Source organism: Homalodisca vitripennis, chromosome 2 (assembly GCF_021130785.1).
Source record: "Homalodisca vitripennis isolate AUS2020 chromosome 2, UT_GWSS_2.1, whole genome shotgun sequence".
NCBI lineage: Eukaryota > Metazoa > Arthropoda > Insecta > Hemiptera > Cicadellidae > Homalodisca > Homalodisca vitripennis.
Genome location: NC_060208.1, coordinates 166,405,840 through 166,427,705, shown reverse-complemented (window position 1 = coordinate 166,427,705; position 21,866 = coordinate 166,405,840). Strand labels below are relative to the sequence as shown.

Sequence of the window (21,866 nt, the reverse complement as noted above, 5' to 3'; positions counted from 1 at the left end):
TCAAGATTTGTGAATCTAAAACATAGAAGTTGAACTGTGGGATATTATGTGGTGGTCAGCCTTCCCTTCCTAAATAAAATCAATTATAGTTTTGGGTTTAAAAATTGAGTAAAAAAACTTCTTTCAACAATTGTCTTGTATTGAAAAACCAATAAAAGGTAATACACAATACTTTTGTATTATCAAGAAGGGTCACAAACCAATATTTATTATAGATTTTAAGCTATCTATACATAATATAAAAGATCAGATAATATATTTAAGATGTCAATACAGCATTTGGAGCACATGGTGTACAAAGGGGAGTTAGTGTATCTCTACCGACTAAAGGACGGAGATGTCCAGTCCAGCTTTGCCTTGCAGGTGGCCCAGGCTCAAGGACTTGCCAAATCATCAGCAGACAGAGCAACCATGGTTAGTTAGTTATTTGTAAACACATATTAAAATGATTGATTATACATTTTATTCTAATTACAATTATTTAAAGTAAATGGTTTCATATTCCACTTTTTCTTTTTTATTAAAAAGATATATTTGTATTATAGTGTGTTAAATCACTGGTTCCAAAATGATTGTCAGTGGTGAACCCCTCAAGTAAATAAATTAAACCAACCTCTGTAACCTGAACCTTTGTATTTATAAAATCAAAAATAATCTACTTTATTAACTTACACCACTTCTAGTAATACTAATTAACATCACAATTAAGGGTAAAATGGACGAAAAAACCATTCTAAAATAACTGCTAAAGCAAGGTTGTTTTATACACTTAACTAGTTTTATATTACAACGGAAATTAAATACTAAGATCTTCTTTCATTAAGTGAAAGAGATGTAATTATCTTTTTTTGTTAAAATCTCTTCTTGGGCCAAAGTTTGGAGACATTTACTTAGGAATCACCATGAACATTATACTAATTTAACTATTCATTGTTCATAAAATATATATATATATATATATATATATATATATATATATATATATATATATTAAGAAAACCTGTCCATATAGGTGTAGGTTTTATAAACTGGTGTCAAATATTTCAAAGCTGTAAGAGATAAGTCTTTATGGTCTTGTTACATGGTTAATAGAAGTATAATGTTGTTTGTCTTTATTATAAGAATGTTTCAGAGTAAATCAATATGTTGAACTTCCTTTGCTTCTATCAAGTTTAGGTCTTTAGCGTTACTTGGTAGACGTAGTTAAAATTGGGAATCCTCCGTAACAGATGCAATAGTTTCAGTTGCAGCCAGACAACAGTTGTAAGAACCGTTGCGCCGCAACTGCTCCACAAAGCGACAGATTACAACCGTAGGGAAGAAGAAGTTCTCTTCAGCAGTAAACTGACATAGTCTTTCAACATTGCAAGACTTGTTCAGTTACAGGAATCGTTTACAAAGAATAGTTGTTTTGAAACTGGTCCACAAAAAGTTGAAGTGGAACTGAGCGTACTGTGTAGTACTCAACGGTTCTAAAAGCTGATTACAGTTGTGGTTAATTAGTTGCTAGTACCATTTAAATAAAGTACTAAATAATTGGCAAATCAATATTTTAACCTATTATCATAAAATTTTTATTTTGTTTTAGACTCAGATGGTCTGAATAATAACTCATTGCTGTTAACAATATTGGTAAGCTAGTACTAGGCTGGTCCTATGGCTATCAACGAATATTTCTGGTTTACATCACATTAAAACAGTATTAAAACAAATTGATAGTCTACATAGCAAGTTTTAAATATTTCAAGAATTGAATTGTGTTGTCTTTTTGACATTGTTTGAACTTGAAAACTTAGATGATACATTTCTCTTTGTTGTATTCATGCCATGAAATGATCAGCACTTAAAATTTCAACTTTGTATTTGTTACACCATCTTGCCACAGCTTTGGTTACTGGCAAGTATACAAATGTTTTTATAATTGTTTAATTTGCTATTATTGTTATTTATTGTTTTAATTTCACTTTTGAATAGTGTTAAGTTGTCTATGAACTCATTATGTCTTTTTGTGCTTATTTATATTTTTGTCCACAACAAACATTGGATGTTAATTTTATGCACCTTATCACATTAATTTATAACTTAGTGTGTTTGTACATAAGGCAGTAAATGTTATTTAGAAACTACATAAAATTAACTAGCTAATGACTGTCTAAGATTTTTTTGTTTTCTTGTAAAAACATACAGTTTTAAAGCACAGTTCTCTCTTAGGTTTATATATTTTTTTACAAATTTTAAAGAAGGATTAAAGTATATATATGTATACAAAATATACTTATATATATAATATATATATAAATTAAAAGCACATGAGTGTATATATATATATATATATATATATATATATATATATATATATATATATATATACGAATCACTGTGTTGAATAGAAGAAAACAAAAACTATTTTTCACTTCTGTATTTCGGGGGATTTAATACCCCCGTCTTCAGGAAGTTTTAAATAAAAATGAATACAAAACTATAACATGTAAACAAGAATTAATAAAACATAAATGTAAACACAGTGCATAACATTTGATAAAGTCCAGCTGACGTGAAATTTTTCTAATTCAATCTTGTTGGAACAGTTGATTTTTATAAAAGGTGGAATACAACTTGTAATTTATGGCAAATTTTGAATGTTATAAAATTATTTAAAAAGTTATCTTAAATTTAGACCAAATGGATTTTTTGTCTTCAACATAATTTGATGAGCTTGCTCCATGTGCTTTAATTTTAATCTGTTGTAGTTTTCATCAGGGCATTGTGGAAGTTGGTGTATTCCTTTTAATTTAAAACACTCTTCAATTTTGTCTTGTTTGTGTTCTAGACAATATCTTGCCAATGGTTTATCTTCATCTTTATGAAAAATGTCAAACCTATGCCCTGTCATACGGATTCTTAAATGGTTCGATGTTTGGCCAATATATTGTTTGGAGCAAAACTTACAATTAATTTGGTATATTACATTTTTTGAATTACAGTCAATTTTGCCAATTATAGGATAGGTCGTTCCGGTACTACTGCTATTGAATTCTCTTGAAGAACTCATAATTTTACATGTTCCACATCGTGATTTTTTACACGGATCACATCCATTTCTTGTATAGTTGATAGATTTTGGAACTAGTGTGTTAACAAGCTTGTTTTTCAAATTTGGAGGTCTTCTAAAAATTACTCGAGGTGCTTTTGAAATAAAATTTGAAGTGTCAGGGAAACTTTGAAGAATATTAAATCCAATTTTTATAATAGAATTAATTTTGTGTAGACCAGGGAAGAATTGAGTAATAAATTTAGGTTCTTTTGAATAATCATATGAATTGTTTTGACATTTCGGTTTTTTTTTAATTTGATTTTTGACAATTTTTTCGGGGTAATCCAAATCTTTGAAGGTTTTACTCAATTTTTCAATGTAGTTTAAGAAATCAGATTGGCTGCTGCATAGTTTCTTTGCTCTTACTGACAAACTTTTTGGAATGGATTTTTTGACGTACATTGGGTGACAGCTGGAGAAATGTAGGTAATTCATAGTGTTAGTCTCTTTTATGTGTAATTTAGTTTGGAGAAATCCAGATTCAATAAAAACATCTAAATCTAGAAACGTGACTTTAGATTTAGAATATATCCATGAAAATTTTAAAGAAGAGAAATCTTGAAGATCATTAAGAAATTGTGTTAATGAATCGTCTCCATGATCCCAGATGAAAAAAATATCATCTATATAACGTAGCCATTTCAAAGGTATTAAGCGTTGTGTATCTAAAAATTCTTTTTCAAATAAGCCCATAAATAGACTTGCGTAAGATGGGGCCATTCTAGTTCCCATTGCAGTACCAGAAGTTTGTATATAATTTTGGTTATTGAATTTAAAATTTTTCATAGTAAGGATCATTCTGATTAACATGATAACAAATTGTGTTGTAGGTTTAGTATTATTTGGTCGTGAATTTAAAAAATATTCTGCTGCTTTTACTCCATCTTCATGTGGGATGTTAGTGTAAAGGGAATTGACATCCACTGTTACTAAAATAGAGTCATCAGGTAATGGTTGGTTGATAGAGGAAATTTGATCGATGAAATGCAATGAATTTTTTACATATGATGGAAGAGATTTTACATGTGGTTGCAACTGATCATCAACAAAAGAGGATATCCTTTCAGTCGGTGACCCGTAACAGGATACAATGGGTCTCCCAGGGGGATTTTGGATACTCTTATGAATTTTGGGGAGTGTATAAAAAATGGGGGTGCGAGGTTTTATTGGTGAAAGCAATGCTATGTTTTTTGAAGATATATCTTGTTCTGGACCTTTTTCCTCCAAATATTTTTTGATTTTATCATTAAATTTAACGGTTGGGTCTTCATCTAAAGTTTGATATGTATCATGGTCTGACAATTGCTTTTGTGATTCTTTAATATAATCTTCTAAATTTTGAATAACAATTTTGTTCCCTTTATCGGCAGGCAGAATGATGATGTCTGTGTTATTTTTTAACGACTTTATTGCTTTAAATTGGTGTGGACTGAGGTTTTTCCTTTATATTTAATGACTTTTTAAATTCAGGGTTGGATAAATTAAACAGAACTAGGTTGATAAACTGTTCAACAGGGTGATCCGGAGGTAGTGGAGGAGGTTCCCAACTTGATTTTGTTTTGAATTTTTCTAAACATGGAATGATATGAGTTTAATGTTTCTTGCTGTTTACTGAAGAAGTATTTTATTCTTACATCTCTAGCAAATGCTAGAGCATCATTCAATAAATTAATTTGATTAAATTGAGGGGTTGGACAAAAAGTAAGACCCTTTGAAAGAACTTCCAGTTCTGCCTTTTTTGGAGCATAACTTGAAAGGTTTACAATTAAGTGAGATTTTTGTACATTCGCTTGCTGCTCATCGTTGAGATTAGATGACTTAATTTGTGGTTGTTCGTAGTTAAAAGATTCCGATTCAGTTTGTGACATTTCATTATTTAAATCAAATTGTGACATATATTTCCATTTTGTTGGTATTTCATTTCCTAATTCTATGTTTTCTTTACAGATACGCAAAAGTTTACATTTGAGTTTTTCTGTTTTGTTTGTCATAAAACTTTGTAGTTTTTTTATTATGTTAGTTATATCGGTTTTAAGTTCTTCACTATTGTAAAGAGACAATAATAAATCATAGATATTCTTCAATGAATTACCGTGTTCTTTAGCAAATTTTTTTTATGAAATAAGTACTAGATTTGACAGGTCAAAGCTAGTTTTTACTGCAAGAATTTCAACATCTTCATGCATAGATGGTGGTAGTCCAGAGAAAGGAAACTTCGGACTTAATCCACGAGGTGTCAAACCAAAAGACAAAAGTACACTAAGACACATAATGTGACAATTTACGTTAACAATTTTAAAAGAATGGTATTTAAATTGTTTCATCAAATGTTTTCTGCTAGGCTGTGAAATCATTTTAAGGAAAAAATAAAAAAAGAAAGAGAACCAAAATATAAAGAGTATAAAGAAGTGTTACCAGCAGGCTTTTGTTGGTCGATTTTCGTATCTGCCAAATGGCTTACTTACTAATCACTGTGTTGAATAGAAGAAAACAAAAACTATTTTTCACTTCTATATTTCGGGGGATTTAATACCCCCGTCTTCAGGAAGTTTGAAATAAAAATGAATACAAAACTATAACATGTAAACAAGAATTAATAAAACATAAATTTAATGTAAACACAGTGCATAACATATATATATATATATATATATATATATATATATATATATATATATATATATATATATATATCAAATACATTTTGTGTGAATAAAATTCTACATTTCTGAATTAAATATAATCTGCACATGTAATTTAAATAAAACAATATGCTTGCAAGATGTTAGACAATGGTCTATCAATAAGAAGTTAAATTACTGCCAGATGGAGGGTTAAACAAATATCTATTAGTGTTAACATAATAATGTAAAATTAAACCAAAGATTCAAGTAGTTAATGTTAATAAATAGTGTTTTTAATAATTGCCTTTATTTTTCTAAAAGCCTATGTTTTACAGGAATAATGTAGTAGTACAGGAGTAATATCTAAAAATACTAACATTAAAATTAAAATAAAAAAAATTTAATGTCATTTATTTTATTTAACACTAAAATTAACAATGCATTTTTATGATGTTTATAGTACATCATTGAATATAACATTTCTATAAAATCACTTTATTGTACTTGTACTTTATTGTACAGAAAAACAAAATTAGCACATTTCTGCAGTTGGTTCAGGACTGACATCAAGTAACCAGTGTTAGCAAATATATGGTTAATTAAATGACAGTACAAGGCCATGCACAGAAAAAACAAAATTAGCACATTTCTGCAGTTAGTTCAGGAAACCATGAAACCATCATCAAGTAACCAGTGTTAGCAAATATACGGTTAATTAAATGACAGTACAAGGCCATACACAGAAAAACAAAATTAGCACATTTCTGCAGTTGGTTCAGGACTGACATCAAGTAACCAGTGTTAGCAAATATATGGTTAATTAAATGACAGTACAAGGCCATGCACAGAAAAACAAAATTAGCACATTTCTGCAGTTAGTTCAGGACTGACATCAAGTAACCAGTGCTTGTGTCTATCTCAAATAGGTTAACATCACTGATAAGATAGTGGGATGGGTGACACTGTGTTGAAGACAATGTAATGAAGTTCTTATTTCTTGCAGATACTGAATGGTTTAAGAGAAGAAGCAGAAATGACCGTTGATAGCAATAACAGGCTGGCAAATGTTATAGCAAAGTAAGTACAAATATTAATAAGTTGTATTTACACATAACACAGCTAAGGTGGAAAGGGTTGATTCAATTCAAATATAGAGTTCAGTTCGTTAGGTGCATAATTGAGTGCACTCTGATGATTTAGACATGATCCCAAAACACGGTGGAGCAACCGAGTGTTCTCTTATACAATGAGCACCTGACGATGAGAACACTTCTTTATCTAGATTACACTGGATGACTGCAGGGTAAACAAAGCAAAGCTCTTTTGTAGTCTAGGTGATGCAAAGAGTTTGTTTTCAAAATCTTAGTCACCGACTTTGTTTTATATCTTCAGATGGAGGTGGACTCCAGAAACCAGGTGTCAAATCTGTGACAGCATTTAATTTCAGATGCTGCACTAAGCAGAAAGTAAAATGTAGCTAAACTCTAAATTTGCGAGTTGTGTATAGTTTCTTTTTATCACTCCTCATTGAATCAATTAAAAAAAAATATATATATATCTATATAAACCAAAAGTTCAAATACATTCAATGATATAACTATTATTATTAACTTATGAATGGTTTGAGAATTTTCCAATCTTGATGATAGCAAATAAAGATCTCTGTATCCGTTTCTATGGACATATTACTCTAAAAGTATTACCCTCCCAAAAATTTGTAACAGTTACTCATTTGTTTGACATCTCATTTTAACCCTTTGAGTGCCAACGTCCGATTTTACCGTACGACAAAAGTTGGCTGAAAAGTGCTGACGTCCGATTTTACCGGACGTTCGGGAAAAAGTCACTAAAAATTGTAACCTTTAATATTTTTAAATAATATATTGAAATGTTTGTGAAGAATCGTTCTTTTCAAAATAAATTGGTATAGTACACTTCCGATCAAACTTTAAATAATTATGAAACTCACATATAAATATTTTTGGTTGCCATAGCTACCAGAAACAATGTGACAATTATAGTTTCTTAAAAGTTGTATAACTTACTCATTATTGAAGATAATAATATACATTTTTCAAGATTTACAGACAATTGCATACACTTTCCAGTGATATGGACTAAGAAAAGGATATGAATTTTTTTGGTCATAATAATTTGGTTGAAAAATGAAATTAAAAAATATTTTTGAATTTTTTTTAGGTAAGTCCATTTTTTGTATTCCTACATTTAGTGTTATGGTAACTTTGTTATTTTATGTTAATTAAACAGAGTTTTCAGAGAAAAATAAAAAAGAATCATGTTGATAGCTTATTAAATAATCGAACTGTGAATTTTTTACTAAAACCTTGCAAAATGCCTGAAAAAGGGCTGGCACTTTTAGGTACACCCACTAGAAAAATACCTGGCACTTTTCAGTATACCCACTCAAAAAATACTTGGCACTCAAAGGGTTAAGGTTTCAATAAAAACAAAAATGGTGAAAATTAGAGATATCTGAGTTGACTTTATTTAACAGCGTCCAGTTAAAGTTTGAATAATACAAAAATGTAAATTCAAGTAATTTTAGGCTACTAAACATGGTAGTTGGGCCAGATTGGTCATGTTTGAATTTCTTTATAAAATACTAGTTACCTTTCATACATATTCCTATTATACATTTTCACTATTTTTGGTTTTAAACATTTCAAAGAAAACTGTTCAAATCAAACGGGTTGACTTAATTACACCATTTTATGTAAAAAAATGCATAAACATTGTAATTCCTGTATTATCTAAATATACATGAGGTATTAAACGTTTCTCGTAATCACTTCCAAAATGTCAGTGTTTAATGCAACACGTTTTCCATATAACAGGGGAGGAAGAAGTGATTTATTGAAGCCAAATAATATTGATTAACTGAATTTTTAAAAATGTTTTGGGACAGAGAATTTATAGATGAGATCCAACAATTGAAACATAGACACACACGCATGCACACACACACACACACACACACACACACACACACATATATATATATATAAATCTTCAATAAGAATTCTTCAATTATTGTAATAAACATTTTCTATATTTCGGCTTAAGCCGTCTTCAGGAAATTACAAAAATTATATTATAAATAGGGCTATAAGAACAGAATAAAAACATAAAACATCAACACAGAAAATGAAAATAAGAATGAATTATGTACAATGGTGAACATATGATTTAATTTTATAAATTCACTTTGTTGACTAAGTCACCTTAAATTTATCCACTTGGAAATTTTGATTTAGTGACGAGTTTGATGGGCTTGTTCCATGGTTCTTCAGACTGTGTGTACTTAAATTTTGTGATATTTTTCTAATTGGTTTCACTGAAAATGTTTCTTCAAAATTTAAATTATGTATTAAGCCATGTGCCACTACAGGTTGCTCTGTTTTTTTATGTTTATATGCATACCTGTGCCCAGTCATCCTTGTTCTAAGTGAATTTATCGTTGAACCAATATAATCTTTAGGGCATAACTTGCACTGAATTTGGTAAACAATATTTTTTGATTCACATGTTAAGTCTTCAAATATACTGTATGATTTTTGTGTAGAACTACTTGTAAATGTTTTTTGAAGTAGAGCACATGTTGCAAACTAAACACCTGGGTTTATTGCAAAGGATGTGACCCAACTGTCATGTTTTTTCTTGGTCTTTGTGCTTAGGTAATTTTGGATGGACTAAAATATCTTTCAAAACTGGTGGTTTTCTAAATCTTATTTTTGGAATGTATTTGAATATGTTTTTAGTTGAAGCAGAGCTGTCCAATAAACTGTATGCTAACTCGAAGTATATTGTTAATTTTATAAAGTCCTGGATGGTATTTTGTTAAAAAACTTTGGATCATTATTGTCAAATTTAGATTTTACTTGTTCCAATTGATAGTGATTTGGTGTTCAGTTTGTTGTTTAAAAGTTTTCGTGGATAACCCCTTTTGGAAAATGCTGATAATAAATTATCAATATATTGTTCTAAGTGATATTTGTCACTGCATAAATTTTGGGCTCTTTTAGCTAAACTCTTTGGAATGGCTTTTTTGACATGGGACGGATGACAACTGTCATAATGTAGATATTGAAATGTGTTGGTGTTTTTTATTATTGATCTTAGTTTTCAACTTCTGATTTTCAATAAAAATATCTATATCCAGAAACTCACAATTGAATCAGATATCTCCCACGTAAATTTTTAAGTTGCAGAAAGTGTTCAGTGATTGTAAAAAATGTTGCAATTGTTCGTTACTATATGTCCATATCATGAAGATTCGTCAATGTAACGTTTCCAAAATAATGGGTTTGTATGTTTGTGTTTCTAGAAAATCATGTTCCAAGCTTGCCCATCACAAGATTAGCATAAGAAGGAGCCATTCTTGTTCCCATGGCTGTCCCTTTTTGCTGCAGATAAAAGTTATTTTGAAACCTAAAGCAATTCATAGTTAGAATGAAATTTATTAATGTTAAAAGAAAATCTGACGAAGGAAGTGTATTTTTGGGACGTTTGTTTAAGTAGTATCTAACAGAAATCAATTCCTTGTTGGTGTTCAATATTTGTGTACAATGATTGAACATCGATTGTTACTAATTTAGTATTTTCAGGAAGAGGTTGAGCTACATTTTTCACAAGGTGCAAAAAATCATTACTATTTTTCACAAATGAAGGAAGGTTAGTCACAATTTCTTTTAAATGGTCATCAACAAAAGAAGAAATTCTCTCAGTTGGAGAAGATATTGAAGCTACAATTGGTCTTCCTGGTGGATTTGAAATATTCTTGTGGATTTTGGGCAATATGTAGAATGTTGGTGTTTTCGGAGATTTATTTATTAGTAAGTTGATGGAATGATCACTTAAGTTTTCTTCTAAGGCATTTTTCTTTTATGTAATTAGATATTTTTGAACAAAATTCTTCATTAAGATCTCTATTTAAAATTTTATAAGTAGTTTGTGTCACTCAGTTGTCTTTCTGCTTCAGCAATTATAATCCTTTATATTCATTATTACAGTCATATCCCCCTTGTCAGCAGGAAGTATTATTATGTCCTTGTTATTTTTTAAAGAATTTATAGCTTTTTGCTGCAGTTTTGTTATATTATTGTTTTTTGGTAGAGAATCTGCAAATGAAGGATCAGAAATGTTAGAAATAATTGTATTTAAAAACCTGCTCTATAGGGTGATCTGGATTCAAAGCTGGGGATCCCAATCTGAAGGTGGCTTAAATTTCAAGAGAGATTTGTGAATCTTCTCATCTGCTTCTTCATTTTGATTGTTATTTAAAAAATAATGCTTAATTCTAACTTTTCTTGAAAACTCTAATGCATCAGAAACCAATTTTTATGTGGTCGAATTTTGGAGTTGGTGCAAAGTTAAGCCCTTTGGTAATAACATCAATTTCATTTTGTTTTAAAGTGTAGTTGGATAAGTTAATATAGTTAGGTTTTGGTAAATTGATATCTTTGGATTCAAAACAATCAAACTATGTTTGTAGTTGGTTCAAAGTCATCAAAAAGTGATGAAATATTCAATATAGCATTATTAATTGAGTCATTTGATGGTAAGGGCTCCATTGAAGAAGCTGGTTTAAATGTGTGACGGTTGTTACAACTCATTGAATTATTTCGTAAAAGCTGACAGTTTTTTTAAAAAGTTTTTTCTGATTTCTTAGACATAAAATGTATTGTTGACATCGTAAAGTTATTGATAATTTGTGAAACACTTGGAAATTTTTCCATTATTAATTCATGGTATTTTGATAATTCACGTCTATGCAATTCTGCTTGTTTTTTGTAAAGGAGGGTATACTGTGTTGGTTAGAATTATGTTTGTGTGTTAGTTGCTATCACATTAATCGATTTATGCATATAATTTGGAAATCCAGACATAGGAAATTTCAATGTCAGTCCATTTGGTATCAAACCTGAACTTAAGCAAGCACCTAAAAAGAGGATATGGCAATAGCAGTTTAGCTAATTTCATAGTGTGGAATTCAAACTGTTTTATCCAATATTGCTGTAATGTTTCTGTGTTTGACATTTTTTTTGCAACAAGAAGGTAAAGTACAATGTAAAAAACAAACAAACAAAATTATAACAAGTACGTAACTAACCAGAAACGAAGACAACAGAAGAAAATAATGTGTCAATAGACTTTCCTTAGTGTCTTGAGGATTATTTGCCTTGGGCTTATATATTAATCTTCAATAAGAATTCTTCAATTATTGTAATAAACATTTTCTATATTTCGGCTTAAGCCGTCTTCAGGAAATTACAAAAATTATATAAATAGGGCTATAAGAACAGAATAAACATAAAACATCAACACAGAAAATGAAAAATAAGAATGAATTATGTACAATGGTGAACATATGATTTAATTTTATAAATTCACTTTGTTGACTAAGTCACCTTAAATTTAATCCACTTGGAAATTTGATTTAGTGACGAGTTGATGGGCTTGTTCCATGGTTCTCAGACTGTGTGTACTTAAATTTTGTGATATTTTTTCTAATTGGTTTCACTGAAAATGTTTCTTCAAAATTTAAATTTATGTATTAAGCCATGTGCCACTACAGGTTTGCTCTGTTTTTTTATGTTTATATGCATACCTGTGCCCAGTCATCCTTGTTCTAAGTGAATTTATCGTTGAACCAATATAATCTTTAGGGCATAACTTGCACTGAATTTGGTAAACAATATTTTTTGATTCACATGTTAAGTCTTCAAATATACTGTAATGATTTTTGTGTAGAACTACTTGTAAATGTTTTTGAAGTAGAGCACAATGTTGCAAACTAAACACCTGGGTTTATTGCAAGGATGTGACCCAACTGTCATGTTTTCTTGGTCTTTGTGCTTAGGTAATTTTGGGATGGACTAAAATATCTTTCAAAACTGGTGGTTTTCTAAATCTTATTTTTTGGAATGTATTTGAATATGTTTTTAGTTGAAGCAGAGCTGTCCAATAAACTGTATGCTACTCGAAGTATATTGTTAATTTTATAAAGTCCTGGATGGTATTTTGTTAAAAACTTTGGATCATTATATATATAATAATGCAAGTCAAATAATATATACCATAATAGAATAATTTGGTTATTTATCTACTGTTTATTATATACAAGTATGGCTACACATTTTAGCAATTGCTAATTTGTTTGTTTATTGATGATGATGATCCAAAAATATACTTGCTCAGATGCTTGAACAGGTATAAAATATACAAATTTAAAAAAATTTATGGTGATCACATGTGAATGATCACAATATTTTTATTTTGGTCATCTATTTAGATTTATTGTAAAATTTTTACCAAATGTAATTATTTATATTGCTTAGAATAAGTATAAATGCATTATTGTGCAACTTCTGATTATCAAAAGTTGACTACCACAAGTAATTTTGAATAATTTCGTTAGTACCTATTAATCTTAAAAATCTACTTATAAAGATTAATTTTCCTACAAATTGGTTTTGAAATAATAATAATATTGTCCAGTTGTATCTTTACCAGATGAAAATAAGTCACGCAATATAGAATTTGCCCCTCCAACTCGACACTTTTGATTTCCTTCGCAAATTACCATCACAACAGACAGGGAACAATATACACATTTATTATTTACATTTTTAGTATCATTTCTGGCTCTATGCAGCACACAAGGAATTTGTTGAACTACCCTTATCATTGTCAATAAAGATATTCTTTCTTCCTTGGATGTGAAATGTTTTAGTGCACCATTCTGAACTTTGACCTTATTTAAAGGTGCACAATACTTAATACTATAAAATAGTCAGGCCGCTTGAATCTAATGTTGCTTAACTCATTTGATTCAAAGAGAGTGTGTGAATGCTCTAATGGAATTGGCGAATAAGAAAACATTGCATTTGGGTGGCTCATGAAGGCATTCCTAGGAATAAAACAAGGGACAGATCGAAGACAGAGAATTTTCTGTCAGAGAAAATTCTGGCCAGATCCGAGACATGGATTAAGGCCATGTTTATCTCTCCTTATGTTAAAGGATGGAATAGGCTTCTAGATCTAAATAAGGAGGAGTATGACTTGTGCTTGGAATGCTTTTTTTTTTTAAAAAAAAAAGGAGAGGCCAATCCCCATTTAGGCCTTATTCTGTCCGTCCTCATGGGCCACTGGCCTGTGCGAGGACCTTATCAAACAGAATAAGGGGGGAGGATTTGAACCTGCGCTATCTTTAACTCAGACCCAAAGTCCAACGTCTTAGACCGCTCGGCCATCGGCACATCGGCATGCTAACATGAAATCTGATGAAGTTGGGTTTATACTAACCTGATGAATGCCGACCTCAAGGAGAGGCAGAAGAATGAGCAGAGCATGTATGGTTGAACTGTTCTGCTGTTTGTAAAATCAGGAAAAAGTGCCTAGGACATTTATTTATTGAGTTTAAATGATAAAAGAGAACAGGAACCAACAAATATGATTGGATTTTGCAAAAGCCTCAGATTGAAGAATAAATACATTAACCCTTTGCGCTCGGAAGAAGATTTTGCGATAGGGCTGGTAGGTCGGGAGGCCATTTAAATCTCAAGTCTGAATAGATTTACTTGTGTAGGCTCCCACAGCTCGCATGGCCAGCAGTGCTGGACAACATAAGTTCGCTTAAACGCTCACAAGGCCAGGGCTGCTGTCCACAAAAATAAACGGCATTTAGAATAATATTTATTTTTTTAACAGCTGTTTAAAAACAATAAACACAATACCTAGTATGTGCTGCAATCTTTGAAGAACAAAACGAACTAAACATGTTATTCGACTGAAAAAGCCGCCATTCGTAGATCGTCTAGGCTGAGTGTCACTGCCATTGTATTGCTGTTTAGTCAGTGCTGAGTAGTTGTTGTTATTTAGTGAATAATATTGTTTTATTTTGTTAATTATCGTAAATACTACGTTGTTTTCTTTAAGTTGCTGTTTTGTACAGTATGTTTATATCAGTTATTTTGTTTTTTATTGTACATATTTTGACTTAACCATGAGTAAAAAAGATCTACTGTCTGATACTGTGAGAGAGATTTTGTTTTTATCTGATGATGATGACAATGTCGATATTGGTCCTGATTGGGTTTCCGTACATGATAGTGATATAGATTCTGATGTTGGTGAGGAATTTGACAACCAAATTGCGCAAGAACTAATACTAAGTAATAATAGTGATGTTCTTAACAAAGAGGAGGATGTTGTTGAATCTGAAGTAGAACAGGAAGAAATAAATAATGATGAAGTAGTGGATTACAGTGCTGAATGGCAAGAATGGACAGAAGGGGATGTAGATTTCAATAAGTGAAAATGGTCACAGGTAACTGGCTTTAATCCTCCAAATGGTGAAAATCCAAAGACACCTTTAGAATTCTTTCAGCTATTTTTTACAAATACACTATTGAATGAAATAGTTAACGAAACTAACCGTTATGCACACGAAAAAAATTAAAAAAAAAACACTTCTCTTCAAAAAAAGTCAATGTGGTGGTCGTGGCAAGATGTTACACTAGAAGAATTTCAAGCTTCCTTGGGAACTATAATCAATATGGGAATGAATGCAAAACCTGGATTGGATGACTTCTTCTCAAATGATTGGGTTGATTACCAACCTTTTTTTAAGGATGTTTTTTCGAAAGAAAGGTTTTCCCAACTTTTCTGGAACCTTCATGTTGGTCCACCCCCTTCTGGGCCAATTCATGGAACACTAACTTAGTCTGGAAATGTCCGCAATGTTGCTCTCTACCTCGATAGAAAATTCAGGGAATTTTACATTCCTGATAAACATGTCAGTGTGGATGAAAGCACTGTTGGTTACAAAGGCAAAATCCAATTTAAAGTCTATAATAAGGACAAGCCAACTAAATGGGGATTAAGATCTTTGTGCTGTCAGAAGCAAGATCTGGGTACATTTGTGCCCTTGAATCCTATTTTGGTAAAATAACTACTGATCACATGGACAGACCAGATTTAGGAGCCACGAGCCGAGTATTACTTCATCTTGTGGGGAAGCTGAAAGTGGCCTATGTGGATATTACAGGTCTCCATGTATTCTGTGACAGGTTTTATACAAACATGGACCTGGCTCAAGCACTCCTAGACTGCACGTACACTTAACCGGCACAATAATGCTCAACCGCAAAGGTCTACCTGAACAAGTGAGATCCCAAAGAAAACATACTAAAATAAATCATTTAAAATTGAAAAAAAGGGGTAATCAAAAATTTTAGAAAGAACAATGAAGTTTCTTTATTGTTATGGAGAGACACAAATCTGGTAGCTTTGCTAAGCACGCTATTTACTGATAACACAACCAAGACAATTAGACGTGTTCAAAAGAAGAAAGAAAGAAACACTTCTTTATTGAGGCAAAATTAGGACCATATGGTCCTTTCTTACATTTAACCTCTTAAAAAATTAATCTTAATAATGCAAATTAAGACTTATTAACTATAACTTACACTTACGGCATTCCATTTACTCTTCCATTCACACAGTCACGATTCAAAGAGTAGCCCCGCCGCCTGCCACGATCATCCGGTCCAGGTATTTTCGTCTCAGCTCCGCCACAAACCGTTTTCGGCTCTCTATTTGTTTGACAGGATCTGGTAAGGAGTTCCATAATCTACAGGCGGTAACGGCGAAGGATCGGTTATAGGTTTTGGTTCTGTGTATTGAAATTCTGAGACTTAGTGCACCAGACCGAGTTTATCTCACGCCACTCCCCGCCAAAAACTGAAAGTTTTCAGATAAATATTTTGGTGAATCCGTATTATTAGTAGAGTAAAACAATGACAAAATTCAAATCGATCTTGAATCAGCTAATTTTAGAATTGATGATTGAATAAAATATGGTGTAACATGATCCCTTCGACGTAAATCAAACAGAAAGCGAATGCAGTAATTTTGTGCTCTTTGCAGTTTAATGCTAAGGACTACAGTCATGTCATTGATTACAGAGTTGCAGTAGTTAAAGTAAGGAATCACAAGTGACTTGATCAACAGAAGTTTAATATGAAATGGTAGAAGTCCTTGCATTCATTTCAGTGTGTGCACAGCAGCGAACACCCTGTTACAGGTGTACACCACTGCATTGGTCCATCCAAGTGTGTTGCTTATGATTAGTCCTAGACTTTTTACCCTTTCAACGTATGGTAAAAGTTTTCCGTCTACAGTTATTGTCGGTGTATTTTGTAGGTCAATGGAGTTGGCAAGTCGTTGATGACAGACAATCATGGGTTGGGTTTTATCCGGGTTAAGTTTAAGTCCATTTTTTAAAGCCCATTGAACAAGTCGTTGTTGTATGTCTTCATTCATCCACTTCACAGTCTGGTTTATGTTGATAATGTTAAAGTGTGAGTAGATTTGTAAGTTATCAGCATAACAGTGAAATTTACAATGTCGCAATACAGTGTTAATGTCATTTATGTACAAAATAAAAAGTAGTGGGCCAAGAATTGATCCTTGTGGAACTCCGCAGGTCACAGTTCTGAAATCAGACATTGAGTTGTCATTGCAAACACAACACTGCTTTCTGTCTCTCAGATGTGATTTTATCCATGCTAAAGCATTTTCAGAGAAACCTAAATTTTTAAGCTTTTTAAATAGAATGTTATGAATGATTGTATTGAAGGCCTTGTTGAAATCGAATAGAACTAGTAAGGTATAAAGACCTCGATCCATGGCTAATCGAATGTCATCAGTTATTTTCAGAAGTGCAGTTTCTGTACTGGCGAAAGCCAGACTGAAAAACATTAATAATATTATTTTTAGACAAGAAATCTTATATTTGGGAATGAACTATTCGCTCAAGGCCTTTCGAGAGAGCTGGTAAGATACTAATTGGTCGGTAGTCTTGGGGTTCAGATGGAGATTTAATTTAATTTAATGGACGAACTAAGGGGGACTTCCACTGTGTGGGGAAAACACCTGTTGTGAGAGATTTATTATAAATTGCTGTAATGACAGGGAGAATAGTAAAAAGAATTTTCTTAACTAATAAGATCGATATGTTGTCTGAACCCGTAGCATTCGTTTGTATACGCCTGATTGCTTTAAGGACATCTACCTCTAATACTGGATTTAAACGAAACTGGCTGTCTGAGGGAATATTATGGGTTTGTTGACTCAATCCATCTAAATGGGTTTAAACAACTTACTGCAGTGATATATTTTTGAGAAAATGATGAAAAATACTCGTTTAGATCATTAAGTGAAATATTAATAGAGGCAGGAGAGGGTTGCTTACCAAAACCAAGCTTCTTGACATTACTCCAAAAAGCAGTTGTCGATTGATTTCTGTTTGAAAACATACCATTTATGTATCGAAGACGGGAATTTCTAATTTGTTGTTTGACTTGGTTCCGAAGATGGCGGTACCGTATCATTAAGTTGACATCTCTAGAGTGCCGAGCCCTCCGAAACAAGGCATCTCTTTCGGCCATTAGACCAAGAATATTCTCGGTAATCCAGGGAACGGATCGTTTCTTATTAATTCGCTTGGTAACAAGAGGGGCATGTTTGTCATACAGCTTTAATATAAGAGAATTTAAAGAGTCAACCATCTCATCAACAGTCTCCTTATTCTGCACGGTATGCCATGGGTATGAATAAACATCCGCAAAAAATGCAATTTCATTCATATTTCTGTATGATCTGTAAGTTATTTATTTTTCTTTAGGTTTGGGAACTTTTAATGAAAGGGTACAGAAAATTAAATCATGATGGGAAATTGCCGGAATTGGAAGCTGCCCATGGTATAATGATTCCTCAGGGTCCGAGATAGAAGGGGTAAAAAAGCCCAGGTTAGTCTGCAAGTATAACAAGTTCATGGGAGGCATGGATGTGGCAGACCAGTATATCTCTAGTTATTATTTTACTAGAAAATCGATCAAATGGTGGAGGAAGATTTTCTTCTGGTTACTTGAAACTGCCATTGTCAATGCATTTTTACTATTCAATAAGACTACCAATCAAAAATCCTTAAGGCAGAGACAATTCAGGAAAATTCTGATAAAGGAACTTGTTGGAAATATACAAAATGTGAAAAAAAGGATTGTGCTGTTTGTAGCGACCGTAGGCCTGGACAACAAAGAAAACGGAGCAAATTCTTTTGCAAAACATGTTCTACCAATCCAGGACTACATATTGGTGAATGCTTCGAAATCTATCACTCAGCTAAAAAATTAAAAACATTAACAATAACATCGTAGTTGATAGTGAAATATCTAGATGCTAGTTTATTTGTATAATTATTAACTTTTACTTTCATATATTTATGTATAAAACAAATGTGTTTTAATCCATGCCTGTAGCTATTAGTTTTATTAAATAAAAATATGTTTCAGACTTTTATTAATTTAAATTTTTCATTTTTCTTTACCCTATACACAAGCTACATTATATGAGCAAAAGAAATTCCAAGTTAGTGGGTCGATACAACAAACATGGCTGCCGACTAACAAACGCAAAGAACGTTCCGTGGCCAGCGCTGCTGGCCGCCCGAGCTGCAAGCCCGGGGTAACATTGTAAATAATGTTGGGTAAACACAGAACAGTGCATGGCCAGCAGTGCTGGCCTAACTAGTGCAAAGGGTTAAAGGCCTCTTCACATATAATGTAACGGACGTCTTCCATGCCTTGTTCAAACAAAATACAACATAGGAGATATATTTCTCTCGCTACACCGATTCACAAGTTTTTGAATAGTTCACTTCTCAGTAACTTATATATTTTAGAAACAGTACAAAATTTACTGAAAATAAGATAAAATAGGAACAGTACAAAATTAATCTAAAAGAAAAAAGATTGATCATGTTTGTTTGTTTAAGCTTTGACGACACTGGCGTTTTACAGACAGCAGCTGCACAGCATCACATTTATCTTGCTGTTCCAACCATTTAATGCCAGTCTCAAAGTACTGGAAGGCTTCATTGGTTGAACCTTTTTCAACCAAGACATTGTCATCATCTTCTTCATCAATGTCATCTTTAGGGTCTTGTACCTGCGCTATTACGTCATCATCTGTCAATAGTGCATAGCTAGGATCATCCCCATTACACTCTGGCCACTCATGAATGTTTTCTTGGTCACATTCTTCAAATTCTGAAGACTTTAAACAGCTCAACCACTTCTGAAACAAAGGTGTCATTTCTTGGTTCTTCAGGTGTATGCCTAGTTTCAGAGTCAAATGTTAGGCCAAGTGTGTTCCAGGCTTTATTTAGGGTAGTCTCTTTGACATTAGCCCATGCTTCTGCAGCATACAGCATACTTTAAGTTAATATCTTTGTAGATTTCACGGATTGTGTTATTTTCTTCTTGGTCAATTAGTACACTATGAAGCAATGCTTTTCTGTAATAACGCTGAAAGGCCTGTCACTCCCTGGCCCATGGGTTGAAGGAGGACTGAGGTAACATTCAGTGGCAAAAAAAAATCACCTTAAACTTTCCATCTTCTCTCTCAAGTGAAAGGTTTCCTGTCTATCTCTCTAATCCCATGCCTAGATTTAAATCGCTTCAGCCAAACAGTGGAAGCTTTAAAATCGTCACTACTCCCTAGTATTTTGTTTATTTCCAGTGCTTTTTCGCAAATCAAAGGACCACTTATAGGTAGGCCTTAGCCTCTTACCTGCATGAACCATGTGTAAACTGCAGTGTCTAAGTCCTGATTTTCTGCTGTTTTCATAGTTTTCTATGCAAGCTGCCATCTTCATTGTCTATTACACACGCAAACTTTGTGATAGATCCACTGTTCTTTTTGATGTCAGTTATTGTTGAATTCCCAACACCAAACACCCTAGCTGATGTACTTACACCTTTTTTTAACCCTTTGAGGTCTCAATAAAAATTGCTTCGACTGTCCTCAGGTCGTATTTAATTTCTGTTAGTTTACAGTTCTTTGACAATACTCAAATGCAAGTTTTAAATCCCTTTTTCTGCAACTTTTTTATTTTTTTCTCTTTATATATCAATGTAAATAACCTAAAAAGAATGTTTACATTATGTTATAGTATTTTTTTTTTATAACTTAAGTAACATTTAAAAAATATAAAAAAGAAGTATAAAAATATAAAAACATAATTTTTATTTTTTTATAAGATGTAATAAACCAAAATTACATGAATACAGGTGAAAAAGACACTAGGATCTCATCAGATACATGTTATTCATTATATGATATTATATATAATACATTATATATATTATAATTTTGCCTTAGTCCAGCCCTAGGCCTACTTTGGGTAACATGTCTAGCTCTTCCTCTTAGTCTACTAGTTTGTAGCCTAGGCCTAACTGTATTATTTGCATCTCCTTGTCCTACTTCTATCACATTATCCACGAATTGATCAAATTCTTCCCCATCATTACCTAGTTTTCAATCTAAACACATCACTTTCGTCGTCTAGGTTACCGGCGACTAGGTTACCGTCATTTACCACAATGTTTTCAGAAGAATTTTCATGATTCAACTAACAATCACTATCACGGTCTTCTTCAATAATCTGTTTTTCATTTTGGATACTAATTTCACTAAAAACACTATCACAATCATCTAATTCATCTAATATTTCGTCATCGTCAGTAAAACTTGTACTTGTACCAGCCATATTTGTAAACACGGCGCAATTGCAGACGTCAGTTTGTATTGGTCTTCTATTTTCACTTCCAATGCCTCCTATATCGTGAATAAAGATCGACGTAGCATTCACGTAACCAAAATAGAAGTCCAAAGTACCAAATAACTCAAATACCGAACAGCAATAGGTTAGAAATGGACAAACAAGCAGTGACATTATCCGGTCGACCTATTGTCGACATGCGAGCGTTCAGCGAAACTGCCGCGGTCGACCTATAGTCGACGACCGACCGCAAAGGGTTAATAAATCTACAATTTCAGTTTTTATTTAATAGATTTAAGTTTCAGATATAATCCGAGAACAACATGTTTATGTTTTGCCAACATTGCTAGAAATCACGCAACGATAACGAACAATATAACACAGGTTAAAAAACACTTTCAGGGACACAAAGTGAGGTTAGGTGGACGTGCAACAGTACTGTATGTAACAGTAGTATCTTGTAATGGAATTGTATTTTGTAGCGCTGTCAATCATGTGCAGT

The 21,866-nt window shown here is 32.2% G+C and overlaps 1 protein-coding gene across 1 annotated transcript in view; it reads left to right on the top strand.

The window, feature by feature from the left end:
- Positions 1-248: 248 nt before the first annotated feature.
- Positions 249-21,866, top strand: part of LOC124355012 (DNA mismatch repair protein MutS-like) — a 22,797-nt gene continuing 1,179 nt past the window's right edge. The window contains exons 1-2 of the mRNA XM_046805884.1: positions 249-414; positions 6,722-6,795. Coding sequence (XP_046661840.1) covers positions 265-414; positions 6,722-6,795 — 224 coding nt within the window. The 5' untranslated portion in view covers positions 249-264. The remainder of the gene's footprint in view (positions 415-6,721; positions 6,796-21,866) is intronic.